This window comes from Dendrobium catenatum, unplaced genomic scaffold (genome assembly GCF_001605985.2).
Source record: "Dendrobium catenatum unplaced genomic scaffold, ASM160598v2 fragScaff_scaffold_810, whole genome shotgun sequence".
NCBI lineage: Eukaryota > Viridiplantae > Streptophyta > Magnoliopsida > Asparagales > Orchidaceae > Dendrobium > Dendrobium catenatum.
This window is the reverse complement of record NW_021319272.1, coordinates 398,226-422,226: the sequence shown is the minus strand read 5'-3', so window position 1 is coordinate 422,226 and position 24,001 is coordinate 398,226. Positions and strand designations below refer to the sequence as shown.

Genomic DNA, 24,001 nt, shown 5'->3' with positions numbered 1-24,001 from the left:
GCATTTTTTATAACATTTTATTAGCTCAAGAGATGGTTCATGATCTTAATGCTAAAGGCACTGGAGGCAACATTATGTTTAAACTCGACATTATGAAGGCCTATGACAACTAGAAGTGGGATTTTCTTTACAAAGTTTTACATTTGTTTGGTTTTAGTTAGTCTTTTATTATGCTTATCAAGAATATTATCAAAAACTATTTTTGTTCTGTTATCATCAATGGTAATAATCATGGCTTTTTTCCCATCCAAGCATGGTCTTAGGAAAGGGGATCCTTTGTCTCCTTCCCTCTTCATTATAGCTATGGAATATCTATCCAAAGGTCTAGAAAATCTTTATAGAAGGTACCCTATGCTTAACTTTCATACTGTTGGTATTTTTCCTATTACTCACCTTAGCTTTGCTGATGACTTTATTATCTTCTCTAATGCTTCTATAAATAAAGTTAAAATTCTTACTAAATTTTTCTCCACTTTCCAGAGTATTAGTGGTCTATCTATTAATAGGGAGAAGTGTAACTTTATTACTGGAAATTCTGTGAATAGCAGTAGAGGGAGTATGATCAAAAGAATTTATGGTTTCAATCAGTCTTTGCTTCCTATTAAATATCATGGAACACTCCTTTTTAAAGGCAGGAAAAAAACTTTTTCTATTTGAAAATATTTTTACTATCTTTCAAAAAAAAAAAACCTTAATTGTTCTTCAAATATCCTGTCTTTTGGTGATAGACTGATTTTGATAAAAGTGTCTTAAGCTATATTCCTATATTTATATTTCACAGGCTGAAACCTCCGTCCATTGTTTGTATGAGAATGAAAACAATGATAAATAATTTTTTTGGGGGGCTATCAATAATAAGACTTGTATCAATTGGTCAACTTGGAGAAAAGTTTGTGGGAATTACAATGAAGGGTCGCTTGGTTGCAGTCCATTACTAATATTGTGCATGCCTTTTCTCATAAACTTTGGTTTGATTTTAGATCTCAAAATAGCTTAGGGGCCTAATTTATGATTGCTAAATATTATAAGAAGCTTAATCCTCTGGTTTGCCATTTCAAAGCTTCTGATTCTCTTGTTTGGAAAAGGCTTTGCAATATTAAATGGGAAGCAAAATAGTACATCCATTGGGGCATTGGCATTGGGGAGGTTTCTTTTTGGCAAGACAATTGGTTGGGAACATTATCTATTGATAATTATCTTAATACTCATACCATTATCAACAATAAAGTGAATGAGTTCATTCATAATGGGAATTGGGACATTCCTAAACTTCAGGAGGTGGTCCCCAATGATATTATTGAGAAAATTGTTCAAATTCCTTTACAATTATATCTCATAGATAAAATTTTATTTAAGTTGTCTTCCTCTGACAAATTTAGTCTCAAGAAGGTTTGGGAGGAGATAAGATTAAAAGGTGAAATATGTCAAATCTTTAAGTCGCTTTGGCATAACACTATTCCTTTATCTTATTTTGTTTTAACTTGGAGGTGTATTAAATGCTTCTAGCCAGTGGATAACCTTTTGTGGAAAAAACGGTTTAGCTTTGCTTCTAATTATCAGTTCTGTTTCAATATTGAGAGCATTCAACATGTGTTTGTTAATAGTGTCATTGCTTGTAGAGTCTGGCATCATTTTTTTAATATGGTTGTTATTGGTGTTTTCAATGCTAACTGTGATTTGGCTGACATTCTTAAGATTTGGTTTTCTAAAAGCAAAGGCCACATCCATAATTTACTGCCTATTGTGATTATTGGGTACCTTTGGAAAGGTAGAAATGATTATAAGAATAAGGAGATCAAAATGTATGCTAACCAGATTATTTCTAATGTGAGGGATAAAATTCTGCTGTTGATTTCTGTTAATCTTATTTCTAAAAAATATTTTATGAATTTCAATCTATTAGCTAATTATTTTGCGAAGCTTACTAAATCTAGTAATGTGGGAAAGCTGGTTCGTATTGTGAGGTGGTTCAAACCCAGTGCTCCTTTTGTTAAACTTAACACGGATGGTTCTGTCAGTGCTACTAATGCTGGTATGGGTGGCATTATCAGGGACCACACTAGCAATCTTATTGTCGTTTTCTCTGGTCCCCTTTTTTTTTCTGTTTTGTCTACTGAGCTTTTGGGTTTGTATAATGTCTTAGATATGTGCTTGAGATTAGGTATTTATAATGTCAACATTGAAGTTAATCATAATCTGGTTATTCATGTGATTTCTGATAATTATACTGGTTGTCCTCAGGACTTTTACACTATCAGAAAAATTAAAATGGCTCTTTCTATGCTCACCTTTACTACTTCCCATATCTGTCGTGAAGGTAACGCGTGTGCAGATTGGCTGGATAATTTTGGTGCTCAAAGTGAGATTTTTCAGGAGCATCTACTGAATAATCTGCCTATTCCTCTTAGAGGCATGATTACCTTGGACAAGATCGGTCTCCCTTACATCCGTCATGGTTGACTGCACTATTTTTCTTCCTGGTTTGCTTATTGCTTGTCTGTTATGTACGTGTGAGCTCTCTTGTTTCTATTTTTTGTTGTTGTTGTTGTTGTTTGTCTCGTGTAGTCTGTTTGCCATCTAGGGTTTTATTGGGGGTATGGTGGTGTTCCACGGGTTTCTAGGGGCGTTGTTTTGGTGGCATTTTTCCAAGCAGCAAATCAATGTCTATCTTATTCTTATGGGGCTTTTCTTGGATTTGACTCTTTATTTTAACTGTAAATTTTATAATTTTGCCATTACCGGGAAGACTAACAATAAGTTTAGATATGTTTTGAGTATCATGGGGTTATCTATGAGGATTATTGTTTATCTTATGTATGTAATGATGGAGGATCTCATTCAGGTTATCACTATTGTTGCTTGGAACAATTCTAACATTAAAGCCTCTTTGCAGCATCTAAGGGGATTATTTCTATTCACTCGTGGCATCCTATTCAACGGGTATCATAATGTTTGGATTAAATGTTGCAATTATCACTATTTTACTAACATTGGTTTTTGGAGTTGTTTTTGCAGGCAGAATTTCTCTGAGTTTTGGATTCTCAATGATAGCAATGTTTTCACGTCTTATAATCTTCATAATCTTTTGAGTTTTGCTTACTATTTTTACAGGAAGATGTGCTGAACGAGATCAATATGGTCTTCCTTTTTTGGGTGTTGTCTGCTTGCAGCCCTAGCTTTTACTTATATTTGTTTTGTAATCATAGAAAAAGAGACCACCGGCTTTTAGGTTTTATTTTTAATTTTTTTGTAGCTCTTTTGAGCAATAGCAATCTGGAGGTCCCTTCTAAGGACTTTGTAACATTTATTTTTATTTTAACGCGTAGGCCCCACTGTGAGTTTTAACCAATAATAATAATAATAATAATAATAATATTGCTGTCATTCAACATCTCGTTATTTTCTCATTATTTCTAAAACTATAATATAATACATAAAAGTAATATTAATAATATCAAAATAAATTCAAAGGCTCAAATTTGAATCCGTAATGGTGGAGAGAAGAAACCACTAAACCGCTATTTAAATTGCTCTAACTAACTCAGGGCAGTTGATGCAACTAAGGATGCGTTTGGGACGGTTGCAGCTGTCGGTAAAGTAGGTTGCAAAATTATTGTACAAAACTCTGCTTTCAAAAAAGTAGGTTGTAAAATTGTTGTACATAAATCTGCTTTCAAAAATCGTTGTACAGAAAGCAATACATTTTATTTGGGAAGTATAACTGTCAAGTTGCTGTGTTGCAGCTGTATAGGAATAAATTACCTTTATACCTTTATATATTGAGATGAAAAAAAAATGTAAATGTCAAATTTTTCTAAAAATTTATATGCTAAAAAACTAACAAAACATAAAGTATCATATTTTATTTGGAAAGTTTAACTATAACGTTGCATTGCTACAATTGTACAAAAATAAATTATCTTTATGCTCTTATATATATTGAGATGAAAAAAAAAAAAATATCACAATTTAAAAAATATATATAACAAACTAACCATTATAAATTAAAATTATATGTTTTTATGAAATATTTTATAATTTTTAATTATTATAATTTTTTTTTTACAATATACTACCATAGTTTATATTAATCTTAAAAAATTATATTATATGCTATTACTTCATAATAAATATATTTTTTCTAATAATAATAAATCTCTATTTTTTTTTAATTTAATTAAAAGATTAAATAAGTATGTAATTACATATCATCAATAAATATTTTAGCTAGAAGAATTAAGGACTTAATAGAAGTGAAAACTCATCAAAACAACAATAAGCACCGTAGACATCTCTCCACTTGATCTTTCCAAGGTCGTTGGCTTGGCAGAGGCCCTATTCTGCTGAGAGATCACCTTGATAGCCTCGCCATCATCTAAACATCTCGTAGTACACAACTCCCCTTGGCCTATTGGTTGAGAGCTTAGGCTTCCAACTAAGAGGTCCAAGGTTCGAGTCTATGTGTATGCGTTGTGTGTGTGAGTTTGCCTTAATTGGCCTAAATGTCCCAAAAAAAAAAAAAAAACATCTTGTAGTCGCTTCCCGCAGCATGAACTCACGATCCCTGTTATGGTTCTTCTTACATCGACCAGCACGCTTCCCGAGTACAAAAAACCTTACCACACCTTGATGGGGAGGCGGGGGATGAAGAAGAGAGCAGGGAATGGAAACTGGTGGAAGGGGAGAGGGCAGAGATAGGAAGAGAGGTGGAGAAGAGAAGGAAGACGAGGGAGTTGATGCCATCTGGAAAGTTGGCGGATGAAGAGAAGAGGCGGAAGATTGCGGAGACGGTGAGGAGGATTCACAGTAGGAAGGAGAAGATCCAGAAAAGGCGGAGTAATAGTGGATGGGACATTGCGCAAAATCGCTTATCGTGGGCGATGACGGCAATAGCGGCGAGATGGGACAAGAATTAGAAAGTGAAGAAGATTGATTGGAGAAGCCAGTTCGGGAGATTGCAGAGATGAGCTTGAGGAGCTTGACGTTGGTCTTTAGGTTTGGTAATTGTAGTCGGAAGTGGTGTGGAAGGCGTCGATGGGAAGGTCGCGAATATTTGGAAGCGTGGATTTATATCATTTTTTCGCAGAAAGCAGCGGCCCGCGGGACATAAGGAAAGTTCGCGGGAAGCAGCTACATGCCGCGAAGTTTTTCTACCGTAATTCTGCCGCAATCCCCCAAACAAAAATTTAATAACTTTTTATAAAGCAAAGCAACAGTGCCGCCGTCCCAAATGCACCCTAAGTTTAAGGATTACTGTTAAATTTGTTAGCATCTTTCGGCTTACATTAAGCTTTTAAAATGCGTAGGAATCTCTCTCTCTCTCTCTCTCTCTCTCTCTCTTCTCATTCTTTATCTTTCTTCTTATCTCTCTTGAAAGAAAACTAAGATTCATTGAGGCAGACGTTGGTGGCGTTGGAAGCCATGAGTTCTCCATGAAATTCTGTCCCGGAATGGTAGAATGCATTACCTTTCCGTCTGCATTATCCATGAAACCTCTTCTAACTAATTAGTTTGAATGGGTTATTACGTTTAACGAGAAATATAATTCTTTGAAATTTTATCTGTGTAATTAATGCAGCAACATTACTCTACCCAAAAGAAGATAAGAAGCGTAAGATCCTACTCAGTGCCTGCCGCACCTGTAGTTACACGGTTCGTTATCTCTGAAAATTCTAACTTGTGATCAGATAAAAAAAAAAAAATAAATAACAATAAAATATAATATACATATATATAAATATAATAATATATTATATATATATGATCCTATATTAATAGGTATATTATATATATATAATTACTTTAGAATTCATATTGAATAAATGAATTGACAAATTTATTACAGGAGGTGGCGGAGAGTAACCGCGTGTACAGAAATGAGATAACACAGACCACCGAGCGACCTCAGAGCTTTCGAGCTGCTTACGCGGATCCCACAGTTCCTCGTGAAAAGGAACTCAAATGCCCTGTCTGCAACCATCCACATGTTGCATTCTTCTTGGTTAGCTCCTATTTATTTATGCATTTATATATTTGTTGATTAATTTGAATTCCTTCTTGTAATGGCTTCGGATGATGAATTATTTTTTTTTTAAGGAAAATGCCTCATTTAGCATTGAAGAAAAGAAGAAACTATTACAAAGTAAAAGACTCAAACTATTGATTCCTTCTTTAATATAGACATAAATAAAGGAAAAATCTTATTGAGACTAACATCAACTCAAATAAAAGAAGACAAGATACCATAGTTAGCACATAAATCTGCGAACTTATTACAACTTCTATCAACACAATTGAAGATAACGTTGTTAAACTCATCAAATATATGAATATTTGCATACCTTGTTTCACCATTCTTCTTGACTTCCTTCAAGAGCTTTATGATATTGATATTATCACCTTCTATGATGATTCCCTTGCATTTAAACATTCAATCCTTTAGCATCTCCTTTATATATTGAGTGGCCAAAAATTCCAAAGCCGATATATCCCAATGAGTGTACGGTTTTCCAAATGCTAGAAGAAATCTTCCTTTATGATCACGAAACACTCCTCCAATTCCGGCTTTGTATGAAGGAAGTAATGAAGCATCTACATTGACTTTGAGCCAATCGGGTGGTGGGGGATGCCAATGAGGATTAGACAACCTATAAGGTTGGTTGACATACCATATACCCGAAATACTATGATTCCCAAGATTTACAAATGAAGCAAAACCAATTGCTTTGGAGGCAATGCTAAGAGAGCTATCCTCCTTTCCATTATGAATGAAGCTATTCCTTGATTTCCAAGTAAAATACACCACCGAGCAATAGAGATTGATCATGAATGGAGATTGAGAAGACAAATGATTACTGCAGTCTTGTATAGAATGGAAATCATAAAAAACAAATCCCCATTCCTTAATCTGTTTCAGAACTTCCTGCAGTTTTTCACAATTAGCTACAATATTATCTCTATCTTCTATTGCATTGCAGCTTCTTGAGCATTGATTATCACTAATTAATCTCCTGTGTTCTAGAAAATAACAAGTGGGAAGAGCATTGTTGAAGATTCTCCACCAAAGGGATTCCACTTTTGGGTTTAGTCTTGCTTTCTTCAACCATTTCCAGAAATCTTTCGGTTCAGCGTGTTTCACCAATAATTCATAGACCATAGAAGATATAGATTTTCCATTGTATTTAAACAACAATTCCATACAATCTTTACTTGAACAGTTTGGGACAATGTTTTGTAGTATAAGATTGATCAAGTCTTCTCCCAAGAATCTTTTCATGTTTTCTACATCCCAGCTTCCATTAAGTAGAAAATTTGAAACCGTGAAACTGCTGCAGTCAATAGGAGCAACGAAGGTTGGCCATTCAGCAATACTCTTATCCAAAATCCATACGTCATTAACATCATCAATGTCTGATCCATTGCCCAGCTTCCATCTGATGAGGAACCTAATAGTTTTACCACCCGATCAGAAGATTTCCATGTAGGTGATCTCGAATTTTTGCTGTCCAGATTTTCCATGGTAAGCCATCCCATGGAATCATAAGCTTGCTCCATATCAACTTTAAAAGAAACAAAGCCTTTTTGAGAATTTGAAATTCTTAATTTGTGTATGACCTCTTGAGCTATTAAGACATGGTCGGACAAGGATCTCTACCCTTGATGAATGCCGCTTGTTCTTCAGAGATAAATTTATGCAAGATTGGAGTCAATCTATTCAAAAGAATTTTTGCCACCACATTGTAAACTGAATTACATTAACTAATTGGTCTATAATTTGAGGGAGTTAGAGGATTACTGATTTTGGGAATCAAAACAATAATAGTCTCCTTCCATAAATGATCCATAATAGAGGTATCAAAAAACATTTTAAAGGCATTTTATAAGTCATCTTTTATAATAAACCAATAGGATTTAAAAAAAGAGAAAGTGATACCATCTATTCCTAGAGAGATGTAGTTGCCCGTATTCTTTACTGCTTCAACCATTTCTTCAACTGCAAATTCCTTGCTCAAATTAGTTTTGTCTTCATCTACAAGGCGACTCTAGAAATATGGCCAATTTTCTAAGTTGCAGCTCCGGTACCTCCATTTTTCTTTGAAATGGTCTAGCAAGACCTGATGAATAAGAGACTGATCCTCTAGCACTTCTCCCGCACCATCTTAAATTTTAGCAATAAAATTTGAATGTCTTCTAGCTGAGGCATAAGCCTGAAAGAAGTTTGAATTCTGATCTCCCTCCGTCATCCATTTGACTTTGGCCCTTTGTCTCCGCCACGTATCTAATCGAGCAAGGGTAGAATTAAGCTCCTCCACTTTTGATTTTAGACTCCAGCATTCCACATCCGAGAGAAAACCTTCATTAGCTTCCTTCAATTGCTGCTCTTCAATTTGAATAAGCAACTCTTTCTTGTGGGATAACAGATTTTTCATTGTTGCCTTGCTCCAAAGTAAAGAGCTTTGAGAGAATTTTTCATTTTGCTATTAAGAATATTTGACGCATTACCTTTATAATTGCTCCTCCTTACTTTCTCCACCACAGCCATAGAAGCTTTATTGGAAGCCCATACATCCTCAAATCTAATGATTTTCTTGCTAGCTTGTTGAACAGTAAAATTCAAATAAGATTGGAAAATGGTCTGAAGCCACCCGAGCTAAATGCCTTAGAAAGAACCGATTTTTTGAAGAAATGGCTGCTGGGTTGAGAAAACATCTATCAAGCCTCTCAAGGATTCGATCCACCCTTTTTTATTGTTGCACCAAGTGAATTTAGGACCCACAAAACCAACTTCATGAAAGTCATTGTTAGCAAGGAAGATCTTCATTTCTTTGGTGTTAAGGGAGAGATTAAATCTTCTCCCTCCCCTTTTGTCTTCACTAGATAAAATGCAATTGAAGTCTCCACCTATGATCATCGGTACCTCCTTAGAGGTAAAGAACTCCAGCTTTTCCCAAAGCATTCTTCTAACATAGAAATCCTTGTTGGCATACACAGAAGCTATCCTCCAAACTCCTATATTGAGTATCTCCATGTCTCCCACTATTACTTGAGAGGAAGATTCTAAAACATGAAAAGAAGTAAAGTTTGACTTCCAAAGAACAAGAATACCTCCTGAAAGCCCTTCTGAAGGCACATGGAAGAAATCCCATTCAGATCCAATAAATTGATCCACATCTTTTCTATCAAAGTAAGAAACTTTGGTTTCCAATAAACCAATAAAAAAAAACACCATGCTTTTTCACAAATTGTTTTAAGTATAGAGAAGCTTTTCTCTTCCAAGCTCGTCTACAATTCCAAAAACCAATGGAAGAGTTCATTGATTAAGAGGGGTTGAAGACCCCAGCTTATCTTTGATGTCAATCTCAACTCTCCTACTCCTAGGAGTTGAATTAATAGGTCCTAATCCTTTTAATTGTTTAGAACCTTTCCTTTTGTTGACAAAAGGGCCATCATCCTTGTTTTCGTTAATCAGCTTATGATCTTTGTTGTTGAATTTATTAGGCTCTGAGACATGTAAATTTCCATTGTCTTCACATACTAAATTCTCCTCCAGCACAGAGGAAATGATTTCACCTTCTTCAATTAAATCTTTCAGGATGTTGAATTTATTACCAAAAATTATTTTAGAATATATAACATTCATACCTTCTTCTTCTTGGGTTGGTGGAAGGACCTCCTTTACTGGGTTGGGTTTTTGATAGACCTCTTCTGCATGTTTAATTGAAATTTCCTCATTAGTTGTCTTTACAGCTTCAACTGCCTTCCAAACAGCCTAATTGCTACCAACATCAGCTTTATTTAAAGCATTCATCTTGTCAGCTCGAGAAGAATTCCTGAAGCCATTTTTAAATATTCTTTTCCTTCCATAGTTGACTTGGATCTAGGGTCCATACCCAATAGTTTCTTCATGAACAGCAGCAATTATTTCAGAATTATTGATTTTTGAATTCCCATCAGGTATAACCTTTGTGCTCTCCTTGGTTATATTTAAAGCATTGTTTTCCTTATTTAAAATCTCCAAGAAAGTGTTTTTGTTATGCCCATTTTCCCACAGAAAAAGCAAAATTCTGGGAGCCTTTCATATTCTACTTTTTGATAGAATTTGCCCATACTTCCTTTCACCAAAACTCCCATGGGTTGTTTAGCATCCAAATTAAGACGAACACAAACTCTTCCAAATTCTCTTCTGCCCCATTGGAACAAGTTTCCATCAATCAAGATTGGTTTACCAACCATGGAAGCAATTCTATAAATGTTGATCTCATCCCAACATTAAAGAGGGAGATTAGGTAGTCTTATCCAAATAGGAGCACTCAAGCCTTTTAAAGAAGTTGGATTGAAGCTTACTGACCACTTATCCATCCCAATGATTTTACCATTTACAAACCAAGGTCCATTGGAAAAGATAGCCTCCATTGCTTCTTTTTCAAAAAATGAACAGAGCACCCAATCCAATCCTAACATGGTTAGGTGGAACTTTCCATAAGATGCCCATTGTCTTCTAAGTTCTGTGCATACCACCGAGAAAGGAAATTTGCCTCCAAAGACCTTAATCACAATAGAATTATGTAATTTCCCTGAATTCTCCATCACCTTGTCTTCGTTGAGTTTAACTGTAGCTCCATCTTCAGATAGAAAGTCTCCCAGATTTAGCTGAGCAACCTTGATATGTTCCTTCCTGCTGCTCCAGGCATTTTGTTGATTAATAAGCTTTGGTCTTTCAATGACTTCATTCACAGCTTCTTTGCACATTCCCATATCTCCATTATTGCATTGAAGAACTTGATTTAAGTCAGAAGTATTAACCACTAGAGTACTAGTTTGAGCTGAGTCAGATAGTTTAAGAGCATCATTGCTAGAGCCAACCTCATTACAACCAAGGTCGCATTCTTCAGAATTCTTCTTTCTAGAGGCATTTTTAAAACATTTTCATTGCAGTTGTTTAAAATGGGTTTCATAGAAAGCTTTGGAAATGGCTCAAGGGAAGCAGAATCTTCCATATTCTGTTCAGAAACAGAAAAATCAAAATCCTTCTCATTCACATAGTCTTCATCATCAATTAGTAAACCTTTCCCTTTCCCAACTACTTCAGGGGATTTCTTAGAAGGCATCATCGATCCTCCTTCATTGATAATTAGCAACATTCCTGCTCGAAATTTAGCTTTAGAAGCCATGGCAGTGCTAGGACGGATATCTCCGAATGCAGGCGGAGATGAGGAAAAAGATCGAATTTGTCCATGAGAATTGTTGATGGTCGATCGCTGAACCTCCATTGAGTCACTGGAGTTAGGTTACCGGCGATCCGCTGTCGCCAGATGGAACAGCGGATATCCCGCGAACTTCAAAATTTAAAAAAGGCCACAGAAAAAGTAAATTTCTCTCAGAACTTCTTTCTCTAGTTTCTCTCTTTAGGTGAATATACTATTCAAACAGGTTTAATAGATGATGAATTAAGAAATAGGGGCTGAAAACACACAAGAAAGTTAATTTTTTTTTCATCAGTTAGATTCCATATGTGGCATGCTTAATAAATTTGAATAGTAGTAATAAAATTATTTTTAATACATACATCATTATCATACTTGAAAAGGTTTGAGTAGCACTAGAGAGATTCATCTTAGAGGGTTTGGACTCAAAAAATTTTAGTTGTTCGTTGACTCGATTAAGAGAGTAGGTGTTTTAGATCTGGCCTACGATCAGAAAATTAATGTAGAGATAGTCCTCAAAAGACTTGATTAGAAAACATAAAGAAAAAAAAATCCATTTTTATCACATTTAAACGAGAATTTGACTCTCAATTAATATGAGACAATGGAGAAAGAGAATTCATTTTGCCAACCCCTCATAGTGGGATAAAGGCTTGATGATGTTGTTGTTGATACATCATTATTATATTTATTGCATACATATTAATATTTTTAAATAATAACTGTATCTTATAGATATATTATTTCAAAAAATTGGGAGAAGAGCTTCATCCTTCCTATTTATCAATTTAATTGATCCTCTTGAAAACTAAAGTATGGAATTAATTTACTGAGTAAAAGAAGACAATTACTGTTTACTTGATTGTTTTGGCAAGGGTGTGCCAAGTGTGATGTCACAATAGCAACCCTCACCATCATTGGAGTTGTTGAGTGGTGAGAAAAAGGCTCTACCAAATTTTGTTGATGTTATGAAAGATAATGGTTTGACCAACACTTGAGTTTATTATTGGCTCCAATGGCATCTAAAGCTAATTGCTCTTTGATGAAATCAAAAGTTTATTAGAAATGATAGAGAGATGGATGATGCACTAGTAAGCTTGGTAAAGCTTAAAGAATATAAGGGAATATATTTGAATATGTTTAATAGGACCTTGCCTTATTTTCTTAAAATTATGCTTATACCATGGTTAATTATCATATTAATCAATTGGAAAAGCATGAAGGCAAGTTGGGGTATGAAGATAAACCCTAGAAGTGTTTAGGATAGCTTTAGGAATATCATTAATTTAAACTTTTTAGTCACAAATAACTTTTACTAATATCATTTTTAGCTTAACTCAGCCCCTAATAATGGCTTAAGGTCCTAACCAAGGTTTAAGCTTACTATTTGGGTTTGGTTAAGGCATTATGTAGACACTTGGAGTAATGGGTTTATCTTATTTTCATTAAAGGTCCTTTGCCTAACTAAAATAAATTTACTCCTATTGGATCAACTTTATTAAACTTACCTAACTTGGTAAAACTTGAGAGTTAGCATGGTAGTTAATATAGGTTTGTTTTAAATAATAATTTTTTTGATAGCTATGTATCTAATAATAAACCGATTTAAATGTTAAAGGATGTTCCACTCAATTTAAATTTTGAAGGGAGCTTCACTCAATAAAACTAATATAGGTGTCAAATAACAAAAGTAGTCATCACATCAGTACTATAAATAAATAGAAAATTTGTATAAAGTGGTAAAATCAAAGCATCTATAAAGACTGTCAAGATTATATTTGTATAGTTAAGTTAATAGAAGTGTACACATACTATCCATATATTTTTTTCAGTATTAAATAAGAATATTATGCACTTAGTTTATCATATGATTATATCATTAATTAATATAGTGAAGAAATAATAGTAATAATAATAGTGAATCGGTTGTAGTATCAATATATAATAATATCTACATTCCTATCAATTTCTATAAAACTAATCGCAGTAGTAGTAAAATAATATAGTAACACTAGTAAATCCATACAGTAATAATTAATCTGTATAGTAGTAAAAATAATGCTTGAGTAATATATATTTCAGTAATCACACAAAATAAGAATTTTATGCTTAATCCGTGTTTTCCCAATATCATATCAGTATCAATAAAATGTTCACTAAGTATATAGAGTCGTTAATCTTTGCCCATTAGTATAATAATCATTTTCTTATAACTCCCAAATAGAATCACGTGAATCAGTAGAGGATAACACACTATAGGAAAATGCCCTATTACCGATGGACCAAATCCATTAGTAACAATTGAAATTTATTAATAAATTCTTTTTTATGGCGAATATCTGATGAAAATCTATCTTACGGTAATTCGCACGTCAAAAAATCTTTACTGTCATTAATTTTCCAACAAAAAATTTTTTGACGGATATTTCGACGTAATTCCTGCAAAAAAATGATGTTATACACCCTCTTTTCTTAACGAATTCTAGCATTTAATTCACTAGTATTTCCATCAGAAAGTTGTGCCAAAAGTTCTGGCAGATAATCCATCTCCCTAATCCATCACACTACTATCGCTGGGATAGGACCGGTAGATTATCAACCTAAAATATCAGGATAAAAGTATGTCAGAAATATCAATCCATTTTCGTTTGTCGGCAGAGTTTTTGACAAATTATCTACCGGAAACCAATAGCATAAAGAAAAAAATTACCCTCCTATCTATGAAACTGATTTCTACAATGCAACCTCCATACAAAGTTCCAATACTATATATTCAAACATAAAACTCTAATAAAAAATATCACCAAATATTGAATATAAATGTTGGTAATAACTGAAAGTATTTGTCGAGTTTAAGTAATCCAGTGCAATTTATGTCGGTGATTCCGTTTGTAATGACCAACAAAAATTATGATGAAATATTAAATATAATGACAAAAAATTGATAGAATATACACATGTAATATAACGACAGAAATTCCACCAAAAATTCAGCCGTAAAGTTATCAGCGCATATTCCACCAATTAGTCTGCCACTATTTCCAGCACATGTGTATTCGTCAGAAAGTTTGACGGTGATGGCATATTTTCTTGTAGTGACACCAAAACACAATATTCAAAATACAGTATGTTAGCCCACTATCATTTATAGGTCAATTAGTTAAATAATTATCTTTATTTTTTTCTGCACACATACTATTATCACAATAATATAATAGTAATGCAACCAGCAATTATGCAATCGCATACCTACATTCATTTTAATGTATTATAGTAAATAATATATAATCGGTCTTAATTAAGAAAATATCAAAATATCCCAAAGGAAGATAAGACACTACAAAAAAAATGCAGGTTACCGAAGGGCAAAATCTAACAAAAAAGATTCTGGCAAAATATTCACCAGAAAGATTTATGGCAAAGTTTTTGCAAAAAATTCATCGGAAATATTTCCGGCAGATATAAACTCTGCCAGAAAAATATAAATGAAAAAAAAATAAAAACATGCCCGTTGAAGACCCCACATGCTGCCCAGCTGGGCTCATCCGTGGCCCTGCCAGCCACCCACCTCGTGGGGCCCCATAACCTACTGGCCTGCCATTAGCTCACCTGACCATGCACTAGCTCAGTTGTGACACGCTAGCCTGCCGACCCGCCCTGGCTAACCCATGACCTGCTTCTAGCCTAGCGTGACCCACAAAGTAAAAAATCTCAAATAAATACTCAAAACGTTAATAATCTTAATGTTTATAATATATAAAAACTTACTATTCAAGGTTTTTCCAATACAAGACTTCATCATTTTTAGTAATAAAAATACAAAATTTTATCAAAAAAATCTAAAAAATATCAAATTATTGAAATCCGAAATAGGATAATGATTCCTTACATTGAGACGTGTAAATCTTCTAACAAAGTTGAGTGATGAAAATTTCTCTACAGACTCCAAACACTATGTTTCTTTTTCTCTCTCCTATTTCCCTTCTAATCTAATTTCCCCTAAAACGGTCTTTGTTAGCTCATTTAAGATAGGAGAACAGCTTTTATAAAATATTAAGTGGTATTAATTAATTCTATTAAAATAATAATAAAATATAAATATAAATATATAATTTAATCCATTTTCAATAAAAAATTTGTATAAAACCTTTTGGGCTTCAAAATATATAAAAGAATATCCATAAAATAGCTAAATTAATTATAAATTTTTGGTGTAATCAATTTGAAAAATGAATACCTAATGGATCAAAACCCCAACTTGTACCGACATGTGTCAATTTCTTAAAGATTTTTATTAATGACCAAAATTATAAAAAAAATAGTGTAATTTAATCACTGCAATATGCATGTTATGGTGAAGACAGTTCTTCATTTGGGCTTATAATGACTCCTAAAAATTTTATTTGACTAGATTATTACAATACTATATATTTAGCTCTTAAACTAATCACAAAAATAAAGTTAATTTTAACATTGATCTATGTATGATAGCAAAAAAAAAAAAAGAGAAAATATAGTGCATAAATAAAAACATCATGCAAACCAACCTATAGTGGTTTAATCACTATGAGGTCTACGTTGACTCCCCCATATTCTCTTAATAGATAGCCTCCCAAGAAATACACCTTAATGTATAATGGAGCAACCTAATGCTTCTATAAAACTACATGATCTCTATTCATGGCACTTATGCAAGAACCTTTAGACTCTAAAGCTGACCTTTATTCTCTTACAAATATCTAGTAAGAACATCCATAACAAAAAAAATAAAATTAAAAGCATACACCAAGATACATTCTCATACAAATGTCAAGTGAGAACATCCATAACAAAGCAAAATATACACTAAGGTTCATTCTCTTAGTTTGTATACATAAAGGTACACTAAAAGGGGTAAAAACAATCATAAAACCCACATAGGCCCCGACGAGCATGTTATTAGTACACACGTGACGTCTAGGGATGCTGCGTGGGTTATTAAATTTAAATTCGATCTCCCAGGCAGATAAAAAGGAGTAGACAGTGTATAATTATAAAATGCCCCAAACACCCTCATGGGCCCAAACGAGTGTGTTATGAGTATACACGTGACGTCTAGGGATGCTGCGTGGGTCGATAAGTGAATTCAAGTTTGAACCCGATCATTCTATACAGATCAATAGGAGTTAACAGGATTCGAACCATTAAATAAATACACGGTCGTAGCAATCGATGTATTTATTTTAATACGTTCATATTAGGCCTTCAAACTCTAAAATCAATAGAATTCACTAACAAAGGCATAAAGCCTACGAAACTCGATTATCTGTTGACAGCTAGATATAGTCGACAAGGTTCAATCTTCAAATGAAAATAACCCATTTCACCTCGATGATGGCCGTGTTGAATGCAGATCTCAACCGGAGGGCTTCACAAATATTTTCAAATCCTATCCCAAATACCCACAAAAAAAAATTCAAAAATCTCAAAATTTTAAAATATTTAAAATTGAAATAAATCCATCAATAACTTAATGCAAAATTCATCCACCCTCCACAACAGTTTGCCTGGGTGAACAAATCAAAATTTATTTTAGCTTACAAAGTGTCAAATGCATAGTCGAAAATATTACTAGGATCCATTCTTAAATAATCTCCTGCCAGTAAAGACGTGGTATGTGTTCTCTAACCGACGGTTTAGCCGCCAAATGGCACCGCAGGACAAACGGTTATGACCCGGGACCCTCTGAACCGAGTGGTTTTGCCGCCAAATGGCACCACGAAATATCGGTTATGGCCGGCCAGTGCCATTATGTTCCTTATTGGCATCAAATTCTAGAGATATGAATCAATAGGATATGATTGATAGGGCACCAAGCTCTCTGTTAGCTAAGGTGGATTTAATTTTGTCCTTTAGGCAAATACCCATCCCAGATCTACAAGGTACCCTTGCCCATAACTGCCGACAAGGATCCTTCTATCAGGTTGGGTCGAATACCTCCTCTGACTAAGTAGACAAGGGACCACGATGGCCCAGGATGACGGAATCATGAGATCTTGATCAGGTCTATCATCCATTCCCCCATCATCCACTTTAAGGGCACGGTGGTGAAATTTCTATTTTAAATACCAAATTTTCCAAACCTTTCCCAATACCCAAATCCAAACCCAATTTTCAATTTCCAAACCCAATGCTGCTATTATATGCCAGATAACACGTATTCTCTACGTATCTGATTAACGACTAGCCTTAATCGAAAGTTCTCTCTCGTGATCGGGAGGGGTAATTAACTATAAGGGCTTGTGCCTATAGGAAACCAGAACTCAGATCATAAAATCCTCACAAAATGAGGGCGAAATCTCTGGGTAGTGTCTTATCTACAAACCCATCTGCCTTCCATGCAAAATTTACCCCGGAACTTAATTTCGTTAAAACTCCCTCGCCAAAATAAAAAACATAAAGATAAAAGCAAATCAACGCGGCGGGGAGGTTGGGGCCGAATTTTCGGAGCCCACACTAACTGAGGGTAGAAGAAAGAAATGAGAGGAGGCAAGAAGAGGAAATCCATGATGGTGAGGTGCAAGTCGGCGGCGAAAGTCGGCGAGGTTTTCGCATTCGCAGCGGCTCTCGGACATGGCTTAACCAAGGGAAGTAGAAGGAAATGAGAAGAAAGACCGCGGCCGGATAGAAATAGGGCGCTTTCCATCAAAATTTTCGGGTGAGTATCCGTCGGTTACCTTACCGACAGTTAATGCGTCGATAAACAGTCGTCGCAATATTCGTCGGTAATTCTGCCTTTTATGATTCATAAGTTGATCTAATTGATGTGATTAATTTGATCGGTTCACATGACTATGATATGAATTGCAAGCATTTTCACAAATACAATCTACATCATCCTGCTGGGTTATGTATATATATTCATGTCTTAAACAAACATAATGTACTCATTTTTCGTGTTTTAAATAACACAATTGATAAATTATAAGAGGAAGACAAATTCGTGATGACACATGAAATAAATCTGGACATGCAATCTTTGATCTTATGGGACGCTTAAGAAGATCCGACACTTCCTCGTGCACAGGGTGTCTCATGTCCAATTTGAGGCTATCCAAGAGTTCTATTTTTTATGGTAAGCTCCTCTTTATTTCAAATAATGTCATGTGTTAATATGAATAAATTGGGACAAAAAATAGACAAATCAGCAACATCTGATAAAAGAATAATCAATGAACAATAATTGAGCTCTTCAACAAAACTTTCAGGACTTTAATGATTATACGTTAGCGGAATGCAACTTTTGGATTGTAGCAGGCAGGACATTTGACATCCTTTTCTCGAGGAAGTGTGGGATCTTCATAAGCATCTCGCATAAATTGAGGTCGCTCATTGGTATCCTATAGAATAAAGAAATGAGAAAGCGCCATATACGACAATGCAGAGGGAGAGGAATTTCGTTCTACCATTCGGGACAAAATTTCATAGAAACACTCATGGCTTCCAAAGCCACCAACTTCAGGCCCGAATGCATATTACTTTTTTTTTCACTGAGAGAGAGAGGAAGAGAGAAAGACAAACAGAGATAGAGACAGTTAGAGATAGAGATTATGTGCGGTTTGAAAGGCTTATGTAAGCCACAAGATGCTAACAAATGTAACAGTAATATTTATAATTGGATCAAATGATCCGATTAGCTAGAGCTGATCAAATTGTGGTTAAGTGGTTTTATCTCCCTTCCATCGTAGCTTAAAATTTCAGTCGTTTATTTATACTGATTTGTTAATTTTATGTATTATATTCTAATTTAAGAAAATAGTTGGAAAACAAATAATTGGCATTGCTTATATTATTTAGAGAGAGAGAGAGAGAGAGAGAGAGAGAGAGAGACGATGGTTTAATGCTTGAAAAAACAAAGTAACACGCGGACTCATGCTCCACATTTTGTTAAGGTAATTGACCAATAACAATAGTAATTTTATATAATGGACGTCAAATATTTATTCAAACAACCAAAATAGTTGATGAACGTCTCATTGCTCCAAAATAGATTGTTGGTTATGACTAAATAGGCTCTCAATAACAGTTGCAGCAATCACAATAATTGTACCCAAATATGCCTTATATGCAACTGATATATGGCGCATATATATAATTTGTCATGGTATTATTAGTAGCACCATGGCGATTCCAAAAAATTAATAGATGCCATTTTACAAAAGAGAGGGTTTGCATCCCCATTAGGGGTGCAAACAAGTCGAGTCGAGCTCGAGCCAGGGGGTGTTAGAGTCGAGCTTGATTGCTAAGAACCGAGCTTGAGCTTGAGTCGAGCTTGATTGCTAAGAACCGAGCTCGAGCTTGAGTCGAGCTCAAAAGATGAGCTTGAGCTCGACTCGTCTCACGAAATTAGTCGAGTTGAGCGGCTCATCGAGCTCCCCTTCCTAACCTTTGTCTTCGAGCGTCATCCTGAGCTTTGTCGAACATCAAGCTCCGTCGATCGTCGACCCATGAAGCTCCGTCGAAGCCACGAGCTTGTCATCCTAAGGCGCGAGTTCCATGATCATGTCGAGCTCCGTTGAAGCACGCAAGCTCCGAGTCTCCGACCTCCATCGTCCCGAGCTACATCATCGAGCTCCGTCGTCCATCATTCGGTCAAGCCCTGTCGAAGCACGTGAGCTCCAAGCTTCTGACCTCTATCGTCCTGAGCTAAGTCATCTAGCTCTGCTCGGTTGTCCCGAGTTCCGCAGTCGAGCAACACACAAACACCGCCGTCGTCGTCCCTAGTTACTTCGTCGAGCAATGAGACGTTCATCAACCATTTTGGTTCAATGAGACGTTCATCAACCATTTTGGTTGTTTGAATAAAATATTTGACATCCATTATATCAAATTGCTATTGTTATTCGTCCATTACCTTAACAAAATGTGGAGCATGAGTTCGCGGGTGTTACTTTGTTTTTCAAGCATTAAACCATCCTCTCTCTCTCTCTCTCTCTCTCTCTCTCAAAATAACATAAGCAACGTCAATTTGTTTTCCAACTAGTTTCTTAAATAAGAATATAATACAAAAATAGCAAAATTAACAAATCAGTACAACTAAATGGCTGAAATTTGAAGCCACGATGGAAGGGAGATAAAACCTCTCAACCACAATTTGACCAGCTCTAGCTAAATCGGGTCGTTTGATCCCATTATAAATATTACTGTTACAATTGTTAGCATCTTGTGGCTTACATAAGCCTTTCAAACGGCACATAATCTCTATCTCTAATTGTGTCGCTTTTCTTTCTCTCTTCATCTCTCTCTCTGTGAAAAAAAAAATAATAGGCATTCGGGCTTGAAGTTGATGGCTTTGGAAGCCATGAGTGTTTCTATGAAATTTTGTCCCGAATGGTAGAATGCATTACCTCTCCTCCCTCTGCATTGTCCTATATGGCGCTTTCTCATTTCATTGTTCTGCATGTTTTAATTACGCTTAACAGAAATTATATAAACTTCTATGAATCTTTATCTGTCTAATTAAATGCAGCAACAATCTACTCTACCCAAAAGAAGATAAGAAGCGCAAGATCCTACTCAGTGCCTGTCGCACCTGTAGTTACACGGTTCCGTATCACAGAAAATTCTGACTTGTGATCAGAAATATATATATCTATATATTTGTATTGAATAAATGAATTGATAAATAAATTACAGGAGGTGGCGGAAAGTAACTGCGTGTACAGAAATGTGATAAATCATGATTCAGATTATGAGCGACCTAAAGATATGCGAGATGCTTATGCAGATCCCACACTTCCTCGAGAAAAGGGCGTCAAATGTCCTGCCTGCAACCATCCAAAAGTTGCATTCTCCTTGGTTTGCTCTTCTTCATTCATTAATTTAAATTGATTCTTGCTCATGCATGCCATTAATGCCCTTAGTTCGTTGATGCCTTAAGAAATAGGTACTAAAGACACGCTAGACTGCTAAAATTTAATTTATTTTTTTTTTGAATGAGTGTATAAATTTCATTTGTATTTAATTTGGTAAGTTATTATACCATTATTTTCTTAATATATACAGCATTATTAAATTTATTAGGTGCATAGTTTTATATTTTTAATAATAAATGTATCATATATTGATGTATTATTATGTGTGTGCCCCCACATTTATTATGTTATATTATAGCGTATATTAAATTAGAGAATAATCAATGTGATGTGGGTCAAAATTTCACATTTTGTATAGATTTTATGTAAGTTACTTTAAGGTCTATTTGAGGCAGCTTCCATCCATTTTTGTTTATTTAAATGGTAATCATAAATTTGTTTGGTAATTGCTTTCTGGTTTCTTCCTAGAAAATTCTATATTGGGAATTTGTTTTTTTATAGCAACTTAATTTTAAAAAAAATATTTTTCCTTCAACAATTTTTTCATAAAAAATTGCAACCGTTCCAAACACTCTAACTTTTGTTTTAGTTTTTTTAATTAAAATATTTGTGGATGTCGCAGATTAACCCGAGGAAAAGCCTAGCACGGATGAATGCTTGCTGCAACCCGAGCTGCGGTCATAACTGGAGGGATGATGATGAAAGCATTGCTTAATGATTGATTGCGGTTTAATAATTATATTTACAAATAATAGAGAATTAAAAAATAAAATAAGATTCGGATGGGCTATCTATCATTTTAATCGTTCCCCATAAGAACTTGATCTAAGGAATTTGTTTTAGTGAGTAACAGGAGACCATTACAATTTGTTTGATTGTTTTGGCATGGTGTGTCAATTTTTATTAAGAAAATATTTCAAGAGATCCTACATATAATCATTTTCAAGAAAATGAAGAAAAAAGTAAAAATAATAATAAAATTACCTCCATTGAAGTCTTCGTGTTCTGTATGATCAAACTAAAATATAATTTTAAACTTTCCATGTATGTTTTATTATTTATTTCATGCGATATGTTATCAGGAATTTTATTACAGGCATTCTATTAAGTAAATTGGTTGATGGGCCAACTTCGGCTTGCCAATTTTAATATTTTTTTGGATTAAATATCACCTCAATACACGGATGTGAATGAGTAGGGATCAAATAATTTCACTAAAGAATCAAACCTGTGCATTCGCTAAAGGGGTACTTGCCCTATGAAAACTCATCCATGTGGGGACAATAGCCTTAGAAGTATTTTTTTAGAGGGGACTGCCCACATTAAGAAGAAGACATTGGAGGAACTCATACACTTGCTTCAGCTAACTTGTCTTCAACAGAAGACCACTCACATAACTACTCAATAAAAATGACTTTATTAAGCCAGTTAGCACCTCACCCAGAAAACTTAGGCTTCATTTGGGACGATTTTCTTATTGCTTCTTAAAACTTTTTAGTATAAAAATAAAAAAGTTTGTACTATACAGTTGTTTTAAGAAAAAGTAAGAAAACTGTCCCAAACAAAACTTTAATTGCCATAAACTCTCCCCAAAAGTACTTGCTGAAGGCATCTTAGGTTTATGTCGGAGATGACATTCATTCAACTTGTAGCAAACATAGTCTTTTTCACTTTTATAAAAGATATATTATGTATTTATTTATTATTTCCTCATAATTACCTTTCCTCTAACATTCCTAGCACTATAAATATGGGGTTGAGAGAGAATTTTAGACTTCATTTCTGTTAGTATTCACATATGGTGAATTGGTCTTTAGTACTATTCCTCTTTTTCAATCCCTCTTCCTATTTTTCATTCAAATGACTAGTTAATCTTGTGAGTAGGATCAAGGCCAGGTGATGTGCATGGGCAAATTTTGATCAAACTATTAGTCTTGTGAGGAGGATCAAGGCCTCATGCCTGGGTAAATTTTGATCGAAAATCTTTTTAGGCATGTGAGTATAGATTGATGCCACTGATCAAAAACTAACATTAGGAAATGCTATGCAACAAAGTTGGGAGAGAATAAGTACATCAAGATCCACAAAATTATAACTCACCAAAAAAATTTAGTGATGGAAGAGAGGATCATAATGTGAATGTAATAAAGATTGGTGCCTACATATTTTTCATATTATGGAGAGATAATTATTGCCAAATTGACACGCAAAGCTTTATGGAGAGATATTAGTTGCGCTCCTCTGTGCGATTTCGAGGCGATCATGATGTGAATGTAATAAAGATTGGTGACAATAATTATATGGAAACAATTAGGAATTAGTTACGATAATAAAGATTGGTGCATACATATTTTTCATAAATTCAAACTTCCATTGTTTAAGAGAGCTGTAGAACCCTAAGTAGCAGAAGACTTGCAATTGAGGATAGAGAAAATATTTGAGAGTATGTAGCATCTACAGAATAAGAAATTAGTACGAGTAATACTTGTATATTAAGGAGAGGCTGAGAGATGGTGGATAGGATAAATGAGGTAGAAGTTTCAAGTTAAAAAGAATGTGGAGATTACCTAGGTATTGCTTATTACTACTTTTAGATATTGGTTTGTACCACCATCAAAACAATATCAAATATAAGAGGCTTCTATAAGATTGGATTAAGGATAAAAAATAGTGATGTAGTAAGAAGCTGAATTTAGTTCCATGGCATGTATGAATAAGTACACTCCTTAGTTGACTAATATAGCAGAAGATAAATGCTACAGTTTTTTGGGAGGGCTGCGAGAAGAACTGAGATATCCTTCGTTATCTTTAAGAATTTAGGAGTCATCAAACCAAGTTGAGCAAACAAGAATAGTAGAAAATATTTTATCTATACCAATATTCATACATGATATTAATAAGAAAAGATTAATAGATGATATGACCCAGAGAGGCAATAGTGAA

At 34.5% G+C, this 24,001-nt stretch overlaps 3 protein-coding genes across 3 annotated transcripts; all 3 read left to right on the top strand.

The window, feature by feature from the left end:
• Positions 1 to 1,641: 1,641 nt before the first annotated feature.
• On the top strand, positions 1,642 to 2,460 carry LOC114580138. The gene has a single exon (XM_028696678.1). It carries the CDS (start codon positions 1,642 to 1,644, stop codon positions 2,458 to 2,460), a length of 819 nt encoding a protein of 272 aa, XP_028552511.1.
• A 2,574-nt stretch (positions 2,461 to 5,034) lies between these two features.
• On the top strand, positions 5,035 to 6,119 carry LOC114580137 (DNA-directed RNA polymerases II, IV and V subunit 9A-like). Its single transcript, XM_028696677.1, has 4 exons — positions 5,035 to 5,155; positions 5,579 to 5,652; positions 5,846 to 6,001; positions 6,114 to 6,119. The coding sequence occupies exons 1-4, from the start codon at positions 5,035 to 5,037 to the stop codon at positions 6,117 to 6,119; spliced, it is 357 nt and encodes a 118-aa protein (XP_028552510.1).
• Positions 6,120 to 20,544: 14,425 nt separating this feature from the next.
• LOC110108131 (DNA-directed RNA polymerases II, IV and V subunit 9A-like) lies at positions 20,545 to 21,773 on the top strand. The gene is made up of 4 exons (XM_020838646.2): positions 20,545 to 20,576; positions 20,713 to 20,788; positions 20,880 to 21,041; positions 21,681 to 21,773. Exons 1-4 carry the CDS (start codon positions 20,545 to 20,547, stop codon positions 21,771 to 21,773), a joined length of 363 nt encoding a protein of 120 aa, XP_020694305.2.
• Positions 21,774 to 24,001: the final 2,228 nt, after the last annotated feature.